The 12,759-nt window shown below is 39.7% G+C and overlaps 4 protein-coding genes across 11 annotated transcripts in view; 2 read left to right on the top strand and 2 right to left on the bottom strand.

Annotated features, from left to right (window-relative positions):
* LOC136247106 (uncharacterized) overlaps positions 1-12,608 on the bottom strand; it is a 144,696-nt gene extending 132,088 nt beyond the window's left edge. The window contains exon 1 of the mRNA XM_066038730.1: positions 12,471-12,608. The gene's annotated coding sequence lies outside the window, so the exon portion shown is untranslated. The remainder of the gene's footprint in view (positions 1-12,470) is intronic.
* The window catches only part of LOC136247105 (NACHT, LRR and PYD domains-containing protein 14-like), a 207,570-nt gene that overhangs the window by 187,695 nt on the left and 7,116 nt on the right, over positions 1-12,759 (top strand). The window contains exon 1 of one of the 4 annotated variants that reach the window (XM_066038728.1): positions 12,559-12,634. The exons of the other annotated variants lie outside the window; for them this stretch is intronic. The gene's annotated coding sequence lies outside the window, so the exon portion shown is untranslated. Of the gene's footprint in view, positions 1-12,558; positions 12,635-12,759 lie in introns of those variants that run through there. 4 annotated transcript variants of the gene reach the window in all.
* Positions 2,648-6,951, top strand: LOC136247107 (uncharacterized). Of its 3 annotated transcripts, XM_066038733.1 has the most exons (11): positions 2,649-2,859; positions 2,916-3,167; positions 3,216-3,320; positions 3,367-4,362; positions 4,413-4,460; positions 4,518-5,023; positions 5,071-5,274; positions 5,326-5,553; positions 5,700-5,922; positions 5,970-6,011; positions 6,577-6,951. In XM_066038733.1, the coding sequence occupies exons 1-11, from the start codon at positions 2,685-2,687 to the stop codon at positions 6,873-6,875; spliced, it is 3,078 nt and encodes a 1,025-aa protein (XP_065894805.1). In that variant the 5' UTR covers positions 2,649-2,684; the 3' UTR covers positions 6,876-6,951. The 3 variants fall into 3 exon arrangements, with proteins under 3 accessions (XP_065894806.1, XP_065894805.1, XP_065894804.1); XM_066038732.1 differs by having other exon boundaries at positions 2,916-3,320; XM_066038734.1 differs by lacking the exon at positions 5,071-5,274 and having other exon boundaries at positions 2,648-2,859; positions 2,916-3,320.
* LOC136247111 (uncharacterized) lies at positions 6,385-8,360 on the bottom strand. Of its 3 annotated transcripts, none has more exons than XR_010697089.1 (3): positions 6,964-8,360; positions 6,798-6,848; positions 6,385-6,750 (listed from the first exon to the last, which is right to left on the bottom strand). XR_010697089.1 is itself a non-coding variant. In XM_066038739.1 (3 exons), the coding sequence occupies exons 1-2, from the start codon at positions 8,309-8,311 to the stop codon at positions 6,812-6,814; spliced, it is 1,320 nt and encodes a 439-aa protein (XP_065894811.1). In that variant the 5' UTR covers positions 8,312-8,360; the 3' UTR covers positions 6,386-6,750; positions 6,798-6,811. The 3 variants fall into 3 exon arrangements, 2 of the variants coding, with proteins under 2 accessions (XP_065894811.1, XP_065894810.1); XM_066038739.1 differs by having other exon boundaries at positions 6,386-6,750; positions 7,029-8,360; XM_066038738.1 differs by having other exon boundaries at positions 6,387-6,848; positions 7,029-8,360.

Raw genomic sequence — 12,759 nt, 5'->3', positions numbered from 1 at the left:
TGTAAAGTTCTGTGAGGCTGCTAGTCTGACTTTCTATCCAACTTTGGAAAATACCCTCATGTTATTTGTAGCCAACCTTCACAGTTAGGGCTTAGCCCCTAGTACTGTTAAAAGCTGCCTAGCAGGAGTTAGACAAGACCAGATTAGTGCTGGCCTGGGCAACCCTAATATAGTCCAAATGCCACAGCTGGAATGTGTTAATAGGGGCCAAGAGACTGGCAAAACCAGAATCTCATAAATGCCTTCCAATTACTCCTGCAATTCAAGGAGAGTTTAGTTTAGAAAGAGGCAAACAAGGCTGAAATATTGTCTGTCTTGTATTTCTGTTTATTTGGCTTCTTTCAGTAAGGAAAGGCAGTGGCCCCAAGTCGGGAGAATACGACCTACTGAACACTTATAAACGTACATATGCCAGAAAGACATTTGGATAGACGGCCACAAAAGTTCTACATTTCTGCATATTTTGATTTGATGATAAACATCTTATTGATTATATTAAGACAAAATATAGTATACAAACAGGGGCCTAGACTCAGGGTTACCATACACTGATAACCAAAGAGTGATCAATTAACTACACAGAAACAAAGTTCAAGTAAAGAGGTCCAATAAATTCTACTCCGGGGAAGCTCTAGAATTGAAAATTCTGTAAGAGCAGGAGACATCAATACAAGCAGCCTGCTCAAACAGTGACCATACAGTTTTCTTCGACACACAATAAGCAGTAGCCACTTGAGCAAGTGTTTCTGGCATAAAGTGACCCAGATATCCCATCTCAATAGAAATGAGATCAACAATTAACTCAGTATGTTGAAGATCATACAATAAAGAGCCATATCTATCTTCCTTCCAAGCTCTTGCAGCCAATAAGTGTTTTGGGTATTTGTGGGAATAGTCAGCTTAAACAGGTAGATGGAATCCTTAGGAACCAAGACCAAGTCAGGTCTGCTAAGGGAGGCAGAAAGTTCGGTGGGGATAGTGCTAGGAGGGCTGACACTGGCAAGATAACCTGGAAGGTCAGCATAAAGTTTAACAAATGCTTTTGAAGCCTGTAGACGAAAACCTGCAAGACTGAATCATACTTCCAGGTATACCTACCTTGAACGAGAGCAACAGAACATTGGTTAAGATGATTTGTAGTAGGTTGGGAAGTTTACCAACCTACCAACCCTGTACTTGGCTGGATTTAGTTCGAGACAGTTTAGTTAAAGTGGCCCTGCCAACGAAAACAAAAGGAATGTGAATTTGTGCGGTTATTGTGATGTAATACCGCATTCCATCTGCACCAAGTTTGTGATGCAGGACTGCCAACCCTCACGGATTTACCATGAGACTTATGATTTCACTACCAAGCTCAAGGTCTCACAAATAGTAGCTCTAAACTCACAGATTTTTAGTTAAGCCTACCAATTCTCACGGGTCATCACTGTAAAACTCATTATTTCTTTCACTTTCAAGCTCAGGCCAGAGTCAATATCTCAGAACGCCCTTTTCCTAGCCTTTTCAGTTCTTGGGGATTTCCCCAGGTATGTAATTGTGGTACAACTAATAATAATAGAGACAAGATCACGCGATTATAAAGGTGGAAATTGTGGCAAGGAATTGTCTTCAGCCTTCTATTTAATATCAATATTATATTGGAGAGTACTTGAAGCAAGATCTGGAGTTAATTTTAAGTGGTCACAACTCTGATCAGAATACCAACTCTGAATCACTTAGTTTACACGTCACACAAGAGCACCTGCTATCCTGGGTTTGTAGCCTATATAAATGGTACATACTACGTGTTTGATTCGTATTTTATTTGCTTTAAACCTCTAGGATGAAATTGATACATCTCTAATAATCACCTGATATTATAAGCACCTAGTGGCTTATATTAAGAATGTTCCATAGTCCAGTCACGTGTTACAATAAAAGAGTGACTGTTTCAATACAGTGGCTTCCGAGTAAGTACATTTAGCTGGTGACATAACACTCATGCACTTGTTTACTGGAGGTCTAGCTGTTCCATACATAGATTAGTGACACAACATGTTTTAAATGCTATATTAATGTCTATATGAAGTTGGGCATGTGCATATGTGTTGCAAGGTAAAGGTGGCCTACACCATGTACCTGCCCATTGTATGGGCATGGGGGCTGTTGCAATATGCTGTGTCTGCCTATAAGGCCACTCCAAATAAATTCTCTGTTTCCCGTCTTGGATTCAAGCATATTTGCATGCAGGCGGGTGGTCCATTTCCATTATTTCATTATAAGATTGGCAGCTTTTCAAACCATTATTTTCCTGGCACAACCATAAAAAGCTGCATAAAGGCATGCTTAAGCTTGTTCCTTCCCTTTTAAGCTGCAAAAATAACACAAACGTGAAGTTTGTGCCAACTTGATAGCACTGCTGACACGTGAGCTGACCCTGTTTCAAGATGGCTTTTACCAAGAGTTCATAATATAGAAAGAGGAGAGAGTGTCCAACTCTCAATATGACCCGTATAAAATCACCACGTCGAGTATCCCGTGTTTCTCTGTATATTTCCGAAAATATTTAATACCTTTTACCAAATCAGACACGTTGTTGATTGGCGTTGATGGAGTGGGGAATCCTTACGTACCACCATATTATACTGGATACTGCGCTTAAGTAAGACGTGCGCGTAACATAGAATTGCACGTGATGTTCAAAAATGGACGATGGTGACGGTACGCGCTCAAGTAGCGGGCGCACTAGTACGCGGGAAGAAGCCTCGGAAGAAGCACGCACCCCAGTCCGTGATGCTGGCCATGGTAGCGGTAACAGACGCCTTGTGTTTAATGCCAGGCCAAGACTCTTGCCTAATGAACAGCCACTAGCCGTCTCAGGTAATGACTCGTGATTACTGCAAGTATGTGCACGTACAGCTGGCCTTTTTTTTCAGGAGTGCCTCATGTAATACCACCTTCCCATGCGTACCCTTTACGCTACAATGTGAGCTATCCTGCTGGTTCGTACTACCAGACTGAATGCCACCTCACAGTACCTCCGTACAACTTGCCACCTGTGTTTGTGAGGCCAGCACAACCTTTCTTTCAATATGAAAGTGCATTTCCAATGGGCATAGGTACACAGCCACTTCAGAATGCAGCACTACTCAGTATTAGAAGCCAGTCATTGGTTCGACAGGGCATAGGTAACCAACAAGAAGATATAATGAATGGTCTTATTAATTGCTTTGCAGGAAACAGCTTCAATAGTAGCGCAAGTACTACTAATGTGAGTATCCAACCACTTGAAAATACAGATGATAGCTTGGTGGCAACTGATCAGAGCACAGCTACAACAGGTAACTAAGAGATGTATAAAAGCATTGTATAGTATTTACTATGAAGGAGATGTACCTGTGAATAACCAGCAAAGTCATGACATCACATCTAACCAGACACAAGAAGACAGCAATGATAATGTAGCAGCCACCACTGAGCCAACCAATTGTGTTGAGTACGCTACTATCATAGACGAGGTTATTGTGAAAGGTCAACAGAAATATCCAGACCTTGTATTTGCTAAAAGAATGGGAGATGGTAGTACTATCTTAGATGTAACACAGAGTAATATGAAAAACATTCCCAATGCTGGGTATATATCTGTGGCAAGAGTAATTTTTTATCAATCATCTACTACTTTATGTTATGATGTTCAAGTACTCTTAACATCTGTGCAGAAAGGAACAGTGCACAATGTAGATGAAGCTATAATGGTGTGTCGTATAATATCCTGTGAAGGAGACCACAAATTTTGTCCAGGATTGAATGAGACTGAGTATTATGACAAATACTTTTCCATTATTCGATTCCACTTGGAAAGTGTCCGACTGTGGGATAGACCTTTTAAGCGTATCGACTCCAAAGACTGCACCTTATGGTATCAGCTTAAAAGTAATGCATCTGATATGCAGAAGAGCAGTGATGAAGTACTCTGCAGACCGTGCAAAAGATTAAACAGTTATCTTGATCATCAGCGAAGAAGGTCAGATGTCAGTCCAGGAACGCGTCTGAAGAGGCAACAGCCGTCATCACGATATAAGTTGAAATATCTTTCACCTGCTAGTATTCGTAAAAGAAAAGCTGCAACTCAGAAAGAACGGTCAAATGACAAGGCAAAATTATCAAGGCTTAGTGAGTTTGATATTACCCTCGAAGATGACCAGTCGGATGAAGTTAGTGAAGTTCTCCAGACAATTGAACAACGATGTTCAGAAGAACTACACAGCATTCTCAAGGAGGCTGATGCCCACTCATCTACTACTGGAAAATCAATTCGAAGTTCATGGGAACGGGACAAGGCAAGCTGCAAGGCACAGTTTTACAGTGATCAAATACAGAATGGTAAACTTGTGCATAAATAAATATTTGTTTTGATGTTTCATTATTACTAGACACCGGAAAGAAAGGAAATCGTTGGAGTCTAATTACAATTCGGATCGGTATGTCATCCTTAATACACTGTATGAGTGTTTATTAACATGTGATAAACATTGTAGCACTTGCAGTCTATGTACACAGCCCAGCAGCTTATGAAGCTTTAAAAAGCTTTAATATATTGCAGTTACCATCCAAGTCCACCTTGCAATCCTATACTGGTGCTTTCTTGCATGAACCTGGAGCATGTGCTGAATCAATCATCAAACAAGTGGCCCAGTATAGGACTTTTCAACAGTCATTCCAGGATCAGAGTGGAGCCGTTCCTATGTCAGATGGGGCAGTCATTTTTGATGAGGTGAAAGTCATATCTTCATTAATATGGAACTCCCGAAGTCACCACCTGGTTGGTTTAGCGATGTCATCACAGGAGCAAGCTAATCTGCAAGATATTTTTGCTCTTTTCGACCCCACCAGTCGTTTAAAGCAAACTAGTTACATTTTGCAGTTCTTGTGGCGAGATCTAACCTCAAGTTTTGACATAGTGGGTCCGTATTTTACTAGTGAAAACCCGATGACTGCTAAATTTGTCATGGCATGTGTTCTGGAGACAGTCAAGCTTTTTCAGGTACGTGTCAGGATAGTAATCAATCTGTTACCATTCTTATTACATAGGTTTATGGCTTAAAAACTAGCATTTTGGTTTGCGATGGTGGAGCACCAAATTTAGCAGCTCTGAAAGCCAGCCATGGGTGCTTTGGAGCATATGGGAATAACACTCATAGAAACCTGTCTGACCAACATGTTATAAAGCCATGGTTTACAAATCCATTTAATCCACCAAATCGTATTTTTTGGCTGATCTGTCCAACACATCAGGTACACAATTAAGCAATCAATGTCATGTGAAATTTTTTTTGCATACTGTAGCTCAAAAACATGATCAATGCTTTGTTTGCTTCTAAAGATGGTGGAGCTAGGAAATTTAAGACCCCTGAAGGCATTCAATTTGGATGGCAGGCAATAGTTGACATGTACCAACGGGAATGTCGGAGACGTGATGATGGTGTTGCCAGAATGATTCCTAGGCTTCGTGAAATACATATAATAAGGGATTCTTGGACAAAACTGAATGTGACACCTGCTAAGATTATGCAGGTGAACTTTAATAAAAGTTGATACAATATATATCTGATATACTGTAAAACTCACAAAGCACTTGTAATATTTCTGATTGATGTACATGCATTTTGGCCTGCAGTGCTCATGTGTAAATACTCACTTGTCGTCTTTAATTTTTATAGCAAGAATTAGTGTTGTCTGAGTTGTACCAGTATGTTAACAGTATCCCAACACCCAATGATGCTGCCAACGTGAGATGTACCCTGGCATACCTTGAAGCATGTAATCAACTATTCGAGAAAGGTTTTCTGAGCCACTCTAAAATCTGTGATACCCAAGGAGATGTTTTGAAATCCATTGAACAGGGATATGAATACTTCAAGAAGTGGTACAATGATCTTTATGGTTAGTAAACAGTTGTATGTCACAGTTACTATTTTATATAATTGCAGGTAATGCAGCTACAACTGATGCAAGATTTTTAAGTTGGCAAAGTTAGTTTATACCATGAGTTGTATACCATAATATCAGGAGGTACGACACACTCACGTGAGCACATAGGACTTGTACAGAGCAATTAAAAACAGGTTTCATTGAAAACTTGGTACCAATTGAATGCTTTTTCTTATGCATAATTTAACAGTGCAGTGAACCCCACTGGTTTGATATTAATATACAAGGTGATTGGAGACATCGTCACGTGATGAAGAACTCATCATACGAAATGAAGGGCAAACGTAAAGCCAGATTAAGCATCAGTTCAGAAGTTAAAACATGCCATTAACAAATTCTATTTGATTGTGCTTAAAGTGTGTTGTACCTCCTTTGCTATAACATATTGCAGCAAAATTTGGCCAACATATGGTCCCATTTATGAGTTAAGTAATAGTTGCTTTAGAACTATTTGCTAGTCATAATTAATGAAGCTGACTGGCACTATTTAAGTGTGGTTACTATTCGAGGTGTAGCATCTAACCAAGTAAATACAGTATGTAGGCATTATGCTTATTTGTGTACAGTATTGTATACAACAGTTTACGTGTATGTTGTTTCTTGTAGCCTGGGATTTGTTACGAATCTGTGTGTATGGAATGACTGGATTTGCAGAGTGGTTCCTACACAAGTATCCCAACCACTTCATCAGTCCGATTCGTTTGTCAGGCAGTGCAGTGGAAACCCTGTTCAGCCAATTCAAGCACTGCTGTGGTGGAAAGCTGAGTTCATCCAACTATGCTGTGGCCAGAGCATCACACCTGATCAAACACACTGTATCTTCTCACCATAGCTCCAAGGGCTATAGAGATGTACCATTAAATCTCCCAGAGTGTGCACTGCAGAAGAAGAAATATGGAAAATAAACTAATTCCAATTATTATATAGTAATGTATGATACAACCAGTTCATAGTACACCCTTTTCATAAATATTATTACAAAATCTTACATACCCAAAAACCTAGAATACAGTACTTAAACAAGGGTGAACTTTGTTTAATGACAAAACTTTATTTACTGATTTGATTTGAGGTTCACATGATGACCTAATAAACTGTCCCTCAGGTTCAGCCCACTTAAAGTAGCAGTTCCTTTTTTTGCTGCAGCAGATTGCTTATATGAGTCAAGGAACTCCTGAATTCGTGTATGGCTCAGTTTACGAACCAATTCTGTGAAAATTCCATTTAGCTGCTTATACGGTAAAGAGATTGCTTCTGGTATTTTCCCCAATACAGTAGTGTAGAACATTGTCATTAGTTCTGTGTTGTTGTCCATGGCATCAGCAACTGACTTCACAAACTCAGTCCCCTGTTCACTAAATTGACTGACATTTGTGTGTTCTTTTGTCTTAACATCAACAGCTTTCAAGAAAGGCAACAGTTCTTGGCATGGAAAGTACATGTAGCCTTCATCTCGATATTTCAAATATGCCGGGATGTCAATCTTATCATTTTCCATGTGGACACTTAGTTTCTGTAACACTGTTATTTCTAAAGAAACTTGGTCTTTGTCTTTACTGGATGTTTTCATTTTATTGTATCTCGTCTTAAGCATATCTGCAATGGCCCCTCCACCAAACCGGTAGTATACATCGTCAGTATCTTCATGAACTGCTGCTACTTGAATTGGTTCGGCTGGTTTGATTACATTTTGGCATTGTTGGAGTAATTCATTATATGTGGCGCTGAAATATGATATTAAAAAAGTTTTTGCAGTATCACTGTTAACTGAGTAGCTGCTACAAACTTTGTGCCATTCACTCCTGACTGTCACCACTTTCACTGCTAAGGGATCTGATGGGTGTAGACCTATATCTGTCAATTCACTGTTTTTCAACACAAGGAAATAACTGCAGTGGCTGTGCCACTTGAGTTGGAACTGTAAGTATCGCTCTTTTAACGTGGAACACTCTTCATACAATCTTAGAAATGTTTCTTTCAAGTGCTCTGTGAAAAACGATAGAGCAACTGGAGTGACAGAATCACAAAATGCTTTTAGCAATTCGCTTACCACTGAAACCTCCTTTGTTGTGCTAGACAAACTCTTCAGGGTAATTTCTTCGTTACTTGTAGACGAAATACGAGCTAAAACGTTTTTCTTTTCAGTTTTGTTCAAGACATGACGTCGTCGGGTGGTCTTACGCTCTCCTTCTTGCTTAGTCTTGCATCGCTCAGAAGTGGTTTTCTTCGATTTTCGTTTAGCGGGTGGTGGCTCTATTTCATCGTAATCTTCGTACTCTTCGTCTTGTTCCATTATCTCATCATCAAATACATCAGCTTGCCACGAGGCTTGTTGAGACATTTCAACATTGGCGCACAAATGGATTTAAGCGCTTTATTAAATAATTAATATATTGATAGCGTTTATTGAAAAGAGTCTGCATTATCACCTACTGTGCTGATCACGGATTGAAGCCATGACTTAACGCGGTGATTTCTCAGAGGGTATTGACACTTGGACACTCTCTCCTCTTTCTATATTATGAACTCTTGCTTTTACTGAGCCTGTCAGTATGTAAGAATAACCGGAAAATAATGGAAGAATATGGAATAATTATAGCTGACAGTAACTAGATGTGGGCGGTGGACGGGAAACAGAGAATTTATTTGGAGTGGCCTAATAATGTGCAGATACAGTAGTCCATTCTGGATGCCAAGACCCAAATCTCAAGGTTTTTCTATTTCCTAGGTTGGCAGGTCTGGTGATGCCACAGATATCAAGACACACGATAGTGTGTCGTGCGGCCCAAGAAGCCGGCGCGCCACACCGTGAGTATATTAACAGGAAGAAAGAAAACGAAATTTTCACACCTATGTAGCTCTGTGATCTCTTATCCGATTGGAACCAAATTTGCTACAGACGTGCCGGCCAGTTATGAGAGTCTACATACCAAATTTGAAGAAAATCGGTCCAGCCATTTCCGAGACACGAGCGAACAAAATTTCGTTTTAATTTCTTCATTTTTTTCTTCTTCTACTTCTTCATTTCGCACACTTCGCAAAATCCGCCATAAAACATGAATGCGTACTCCAATCGGGCTGAAATTTGGCACACTTGAAGGGCTCATTAAGGCGGATCTCAGTCCCAACTGTGGTAGGAATCCGATGGACATTCACCGAGTAACAATCGATTATTCGCGTAAAATAAGGTCGAAGGTCTGTCACGCCCACAGGGTAAACCCCTTGAAGGAATGAGTTGAAAATTGCTATGTAGATGGAGTAACCATCGTAGGAGTGCCTTTTTGTGGTTTGAAGAGAATCGAGATAAAGACCACGGAGATATGAGACAAAACCCAACCTGTGTCACAATTACGCAATCGATTTTTATAAATATAAAAACTATTAGTTTTCACGCCTACCAGGCAAACTGCTTAGAGCAATGAGCTGAAAATTGGTGTGTAGCTGGAATAATTATCATAGAAAGTCCTTGCTGTAGTACAGAAGAATCGGATTACAAACCACTGAGTCATGATTCGAAAGCCAACTACGTGTTGCAAATGCGAGATCGAGATACTCTAATAGAACAGTCACCCTAATAGAGCATTGGGCTACGTTTATAACTTACTCCATCAACGAATTATATTACATTGCAAGTTTTTCTGTAGGGAATTCAGCTACAACCAGTTAATCTGATAGACAATTCAGCTACAGGCAAGTCACCCTGTAGAGAGTCCACCTAGAAACAAATCACCCTGTAGAGAGATCAGCTAGAAGAAGTCACCTTGTAGAGAGTTCAGTTACAAAGAAACTATGCACCATGTTGAGAGTTCAGCTGCAAACAAATCACCCTGTAGAGAGATCAGCTAGAAGAAGTCACCTTGTAGAGAGTTCAGCTACAAAGAAACCATCATGTAGAGAGTTCAGCTGAAAAAAATCACCTTGGAGAGAGTTCAGCTAGAAGAATTCACCCTATAGAGAGTTCAGCTGCAAATAAATCACCCTGTAGAGAATTCAGCTACAAACAAACCGCCCTGTAGAAAGATCAGCTAGAAGAAGTTACCTTGTAGAGAGTTCAGTTACAAATAAACCATCACGTAGAGAGTTCAGCTGCAAAGAAATTACCCTGTAGAGCGTTTAAATCACCCTGCAGAGAGTTTGGCTGCAAACAGTTCACCCTGTAGAGAGATCAGCTAGAAGAAGTTACCATGTAGAGCGTTCAGCTACAAAGAAACCATCATGTAGATAGGTCAGCTGCAAACAAATCACTCTGTAGAGAGATCATCTACAAAAAGATCACCCTGTAGAGAGTTCAGCTAGAAGAAGTCACCTTGTAGAGAGTTCAGCTACAAAGAAACCACCATGTAGAGAGTTCACCTGCAAACAAAACATCCTGTAGAGAAATCAACTACAAACAAATTGCTCTGTAGAAAGATCAGCTAGAAGAAGTTAGCTTGTAGAGAGTTCAACTACAAAGAAACTATCAAGTAGAGAGATCAGCTACAAACAATTCACCCTGTAGAAAGTTCAGCAAGAAGAAGTCACCTTGTAGACAGTTCAACTGCAAACAAATCACCCTGTAGAGAGTTTCAGCTACGAAAAGATCACTCTGTAGAGAGTTCAACTAGAAGAAGTCACCTTGTAGAGAGCTCAGCTACAAGAAATCACCATGTAGAGAGTTCAGCTGCAACCAAATTACCTTGTGGAGAATTCAGCTACAAACAAATCGCCCTGTAGAAAGATCATCTAGAAGAAGTTACCTTGTAGAGAATTCAGCTACAAAGAAACCATCATGTAGAGAGTTCAGCTACAAACAAGTCACTCTGTATAGAGATCAGCTAGAAGAAGTTACCTTGTAGAGAGTTCAGCTACAAACAATTTACCCTGTACAGAGATCAGTTTGAAGAAGTTCTTTGTAGAGAATTCAGCTACAAACAAATCACCCTGTAGAAAGATCAGCTAGAAGAAGTCACCTTGTAGAAAGTTCAGTTACAAAGAAACCACCATGTAGAGAGTTCAGCTACAAACTAGTGACCCTGTAGAGATATCAGCTAGAAGAAGTTACTTTGTAGAGAGTTCAGCTACAAAGAAACCATCATGTAGAGAGTTCAACTACAAACAAGTGACCCTGTAGAGACATCAGCTAGAAGAAGTTACCTTGTAGAGAGTTCAGCTGCAAAGAAACCATCATGTAGAGAGTTCATGCAGCTACAGTACAAACAAATCCTATAGAAATATCAGCTAGAAGAAGCCACCCAGTAGAGAATTCAGTTGCAAAGAAACTACCATGTAGAGAGTTCAGCTGACCCTGTAGAGACATCAACTAGAAGAAGTTACTTTGTAGAGAGTTCAGCTACAAAGAAATCATCATGTAGAGAGTTCAACTACAAACAAGTGACCCTGTAGAGACATCAGCTAGATGAAGTTACCTTGTAGAGAGTTCAGCTGCGATGAAACCATCATGTAGAGAGTTCAGCTACAAACAAATCACTCTGTAGAAATATCAGCTAGAAGAAGTCACTTTGTAGAGCGTTCAGTTATAAAGAAACCACCGTGTAGAGTGTTCTGTAATAAATATATGTATTATATTTAATTTGTACATTTACTGATAAAATCAGAAATATTTAAAGTATTTAACATCTGCTTCATCTTTTCTTCTTCCTGTGGTAAAGAAAAGGAAATCCCCAAAGCCGGCCTATGGCCCGCTTTGGTGTATACAAACACAAAAAGAAGTGAAATCTAATCAAAAACAGCTAACCTGTAAAAAAGGTGCGGCCCCAAAAAGGCCATGGTGAAAAAAGATGTGAAATCCAAGGTGGCGGCCAAGAAATGGCTGTGATGGTAGGTTAATGGTAAAAATTTTAATAACGACAATTCAGGTGAATTTTGTGCCAAGACCAAATTCACCTGAATTGACGTTATTAAAATTTTTACCATTAACCTACCATTGTGGTATTGTAGACTTTGAACTATATAGAGACAATAATCTGTAAGTATGTAGACTAATGTTCATGAATAAAATTAGCTATTTTTAGTTTCTTGTACTTGATACTTATTTTAGTAACTTTTAATTTCCTTTGTAGTTCTAGAACATTCTCTTAGTGTGACTATATAAATGTGTGCTGTTTGTAATACTTTCAGAGTGTGAATTAAAGTGAATTAGCTATAATCTTATTGATGTGAACTTAGCTTTAGTAAATTAGCTACTACTAAGATATCACAACCATCACAGCCATTTGTTGGCCGCCATCTTGGATTTCACATCTTTTTCACCATGTTCTTTTTGGGGCCGCACCTTTTTTTACAGCTTAGCTGTTTTTGATTAGACTATATTATCTATGGTGATACTAGACAGACCAGACCCTTATCGAAGGCGGCTGTGCCAGACTATATATCTACCCGTCTATTTCCCTGACTCTTAGTCTCGTGTGGCCAGACCCACTCTTCGCTGCGCTTACCGATTGATCGATATAAAGCCCCGCGCGGAGAGTAGGGTTTGGCCACTCGAGACTAAACTAACTCACCTTAACACAGACTATCGAAAATAATCAGTAGAAACTTCTGAACTACTAGAAGGGCAGCCAATGTCAATGAACAGACTGAACCTCGGATGGAACCATGGGGAATGGAACATACTAACCCATCAACGCCCATCAACAAGATTAAGCGCCAACTAGTCACGTGAAAGGTAAACCGGTTATTTTTTGTATTGTATTAAAGCTTTACAGTGACCAGCACTGAAGGTCTGCAGCAACATGTGCTGCAGCCTTAGGATTACCTAACCTAATTTCAAGGACTTAGACTTAGTGACTT

This window comes from Dysidea avara, chromosome 2, assembly GCF_963678975.1.
Source record: "Dysidea avara chromosome 2, odDysAvar1.4, whole genome shotgun sequence".
In the NCBI taxonomy this organism is placed as follows: Eukaryota; Metazoa; Porifera; class Demospongiae; order Dictyoceratida; family Dysideidae; genus Dysidea; species Dysidea avara.
The sequence above is the reverse complement of the archived record's forward strand: the minus strand, read 5'-3'. Positions and strand labels throughout refer to the sequence as shown.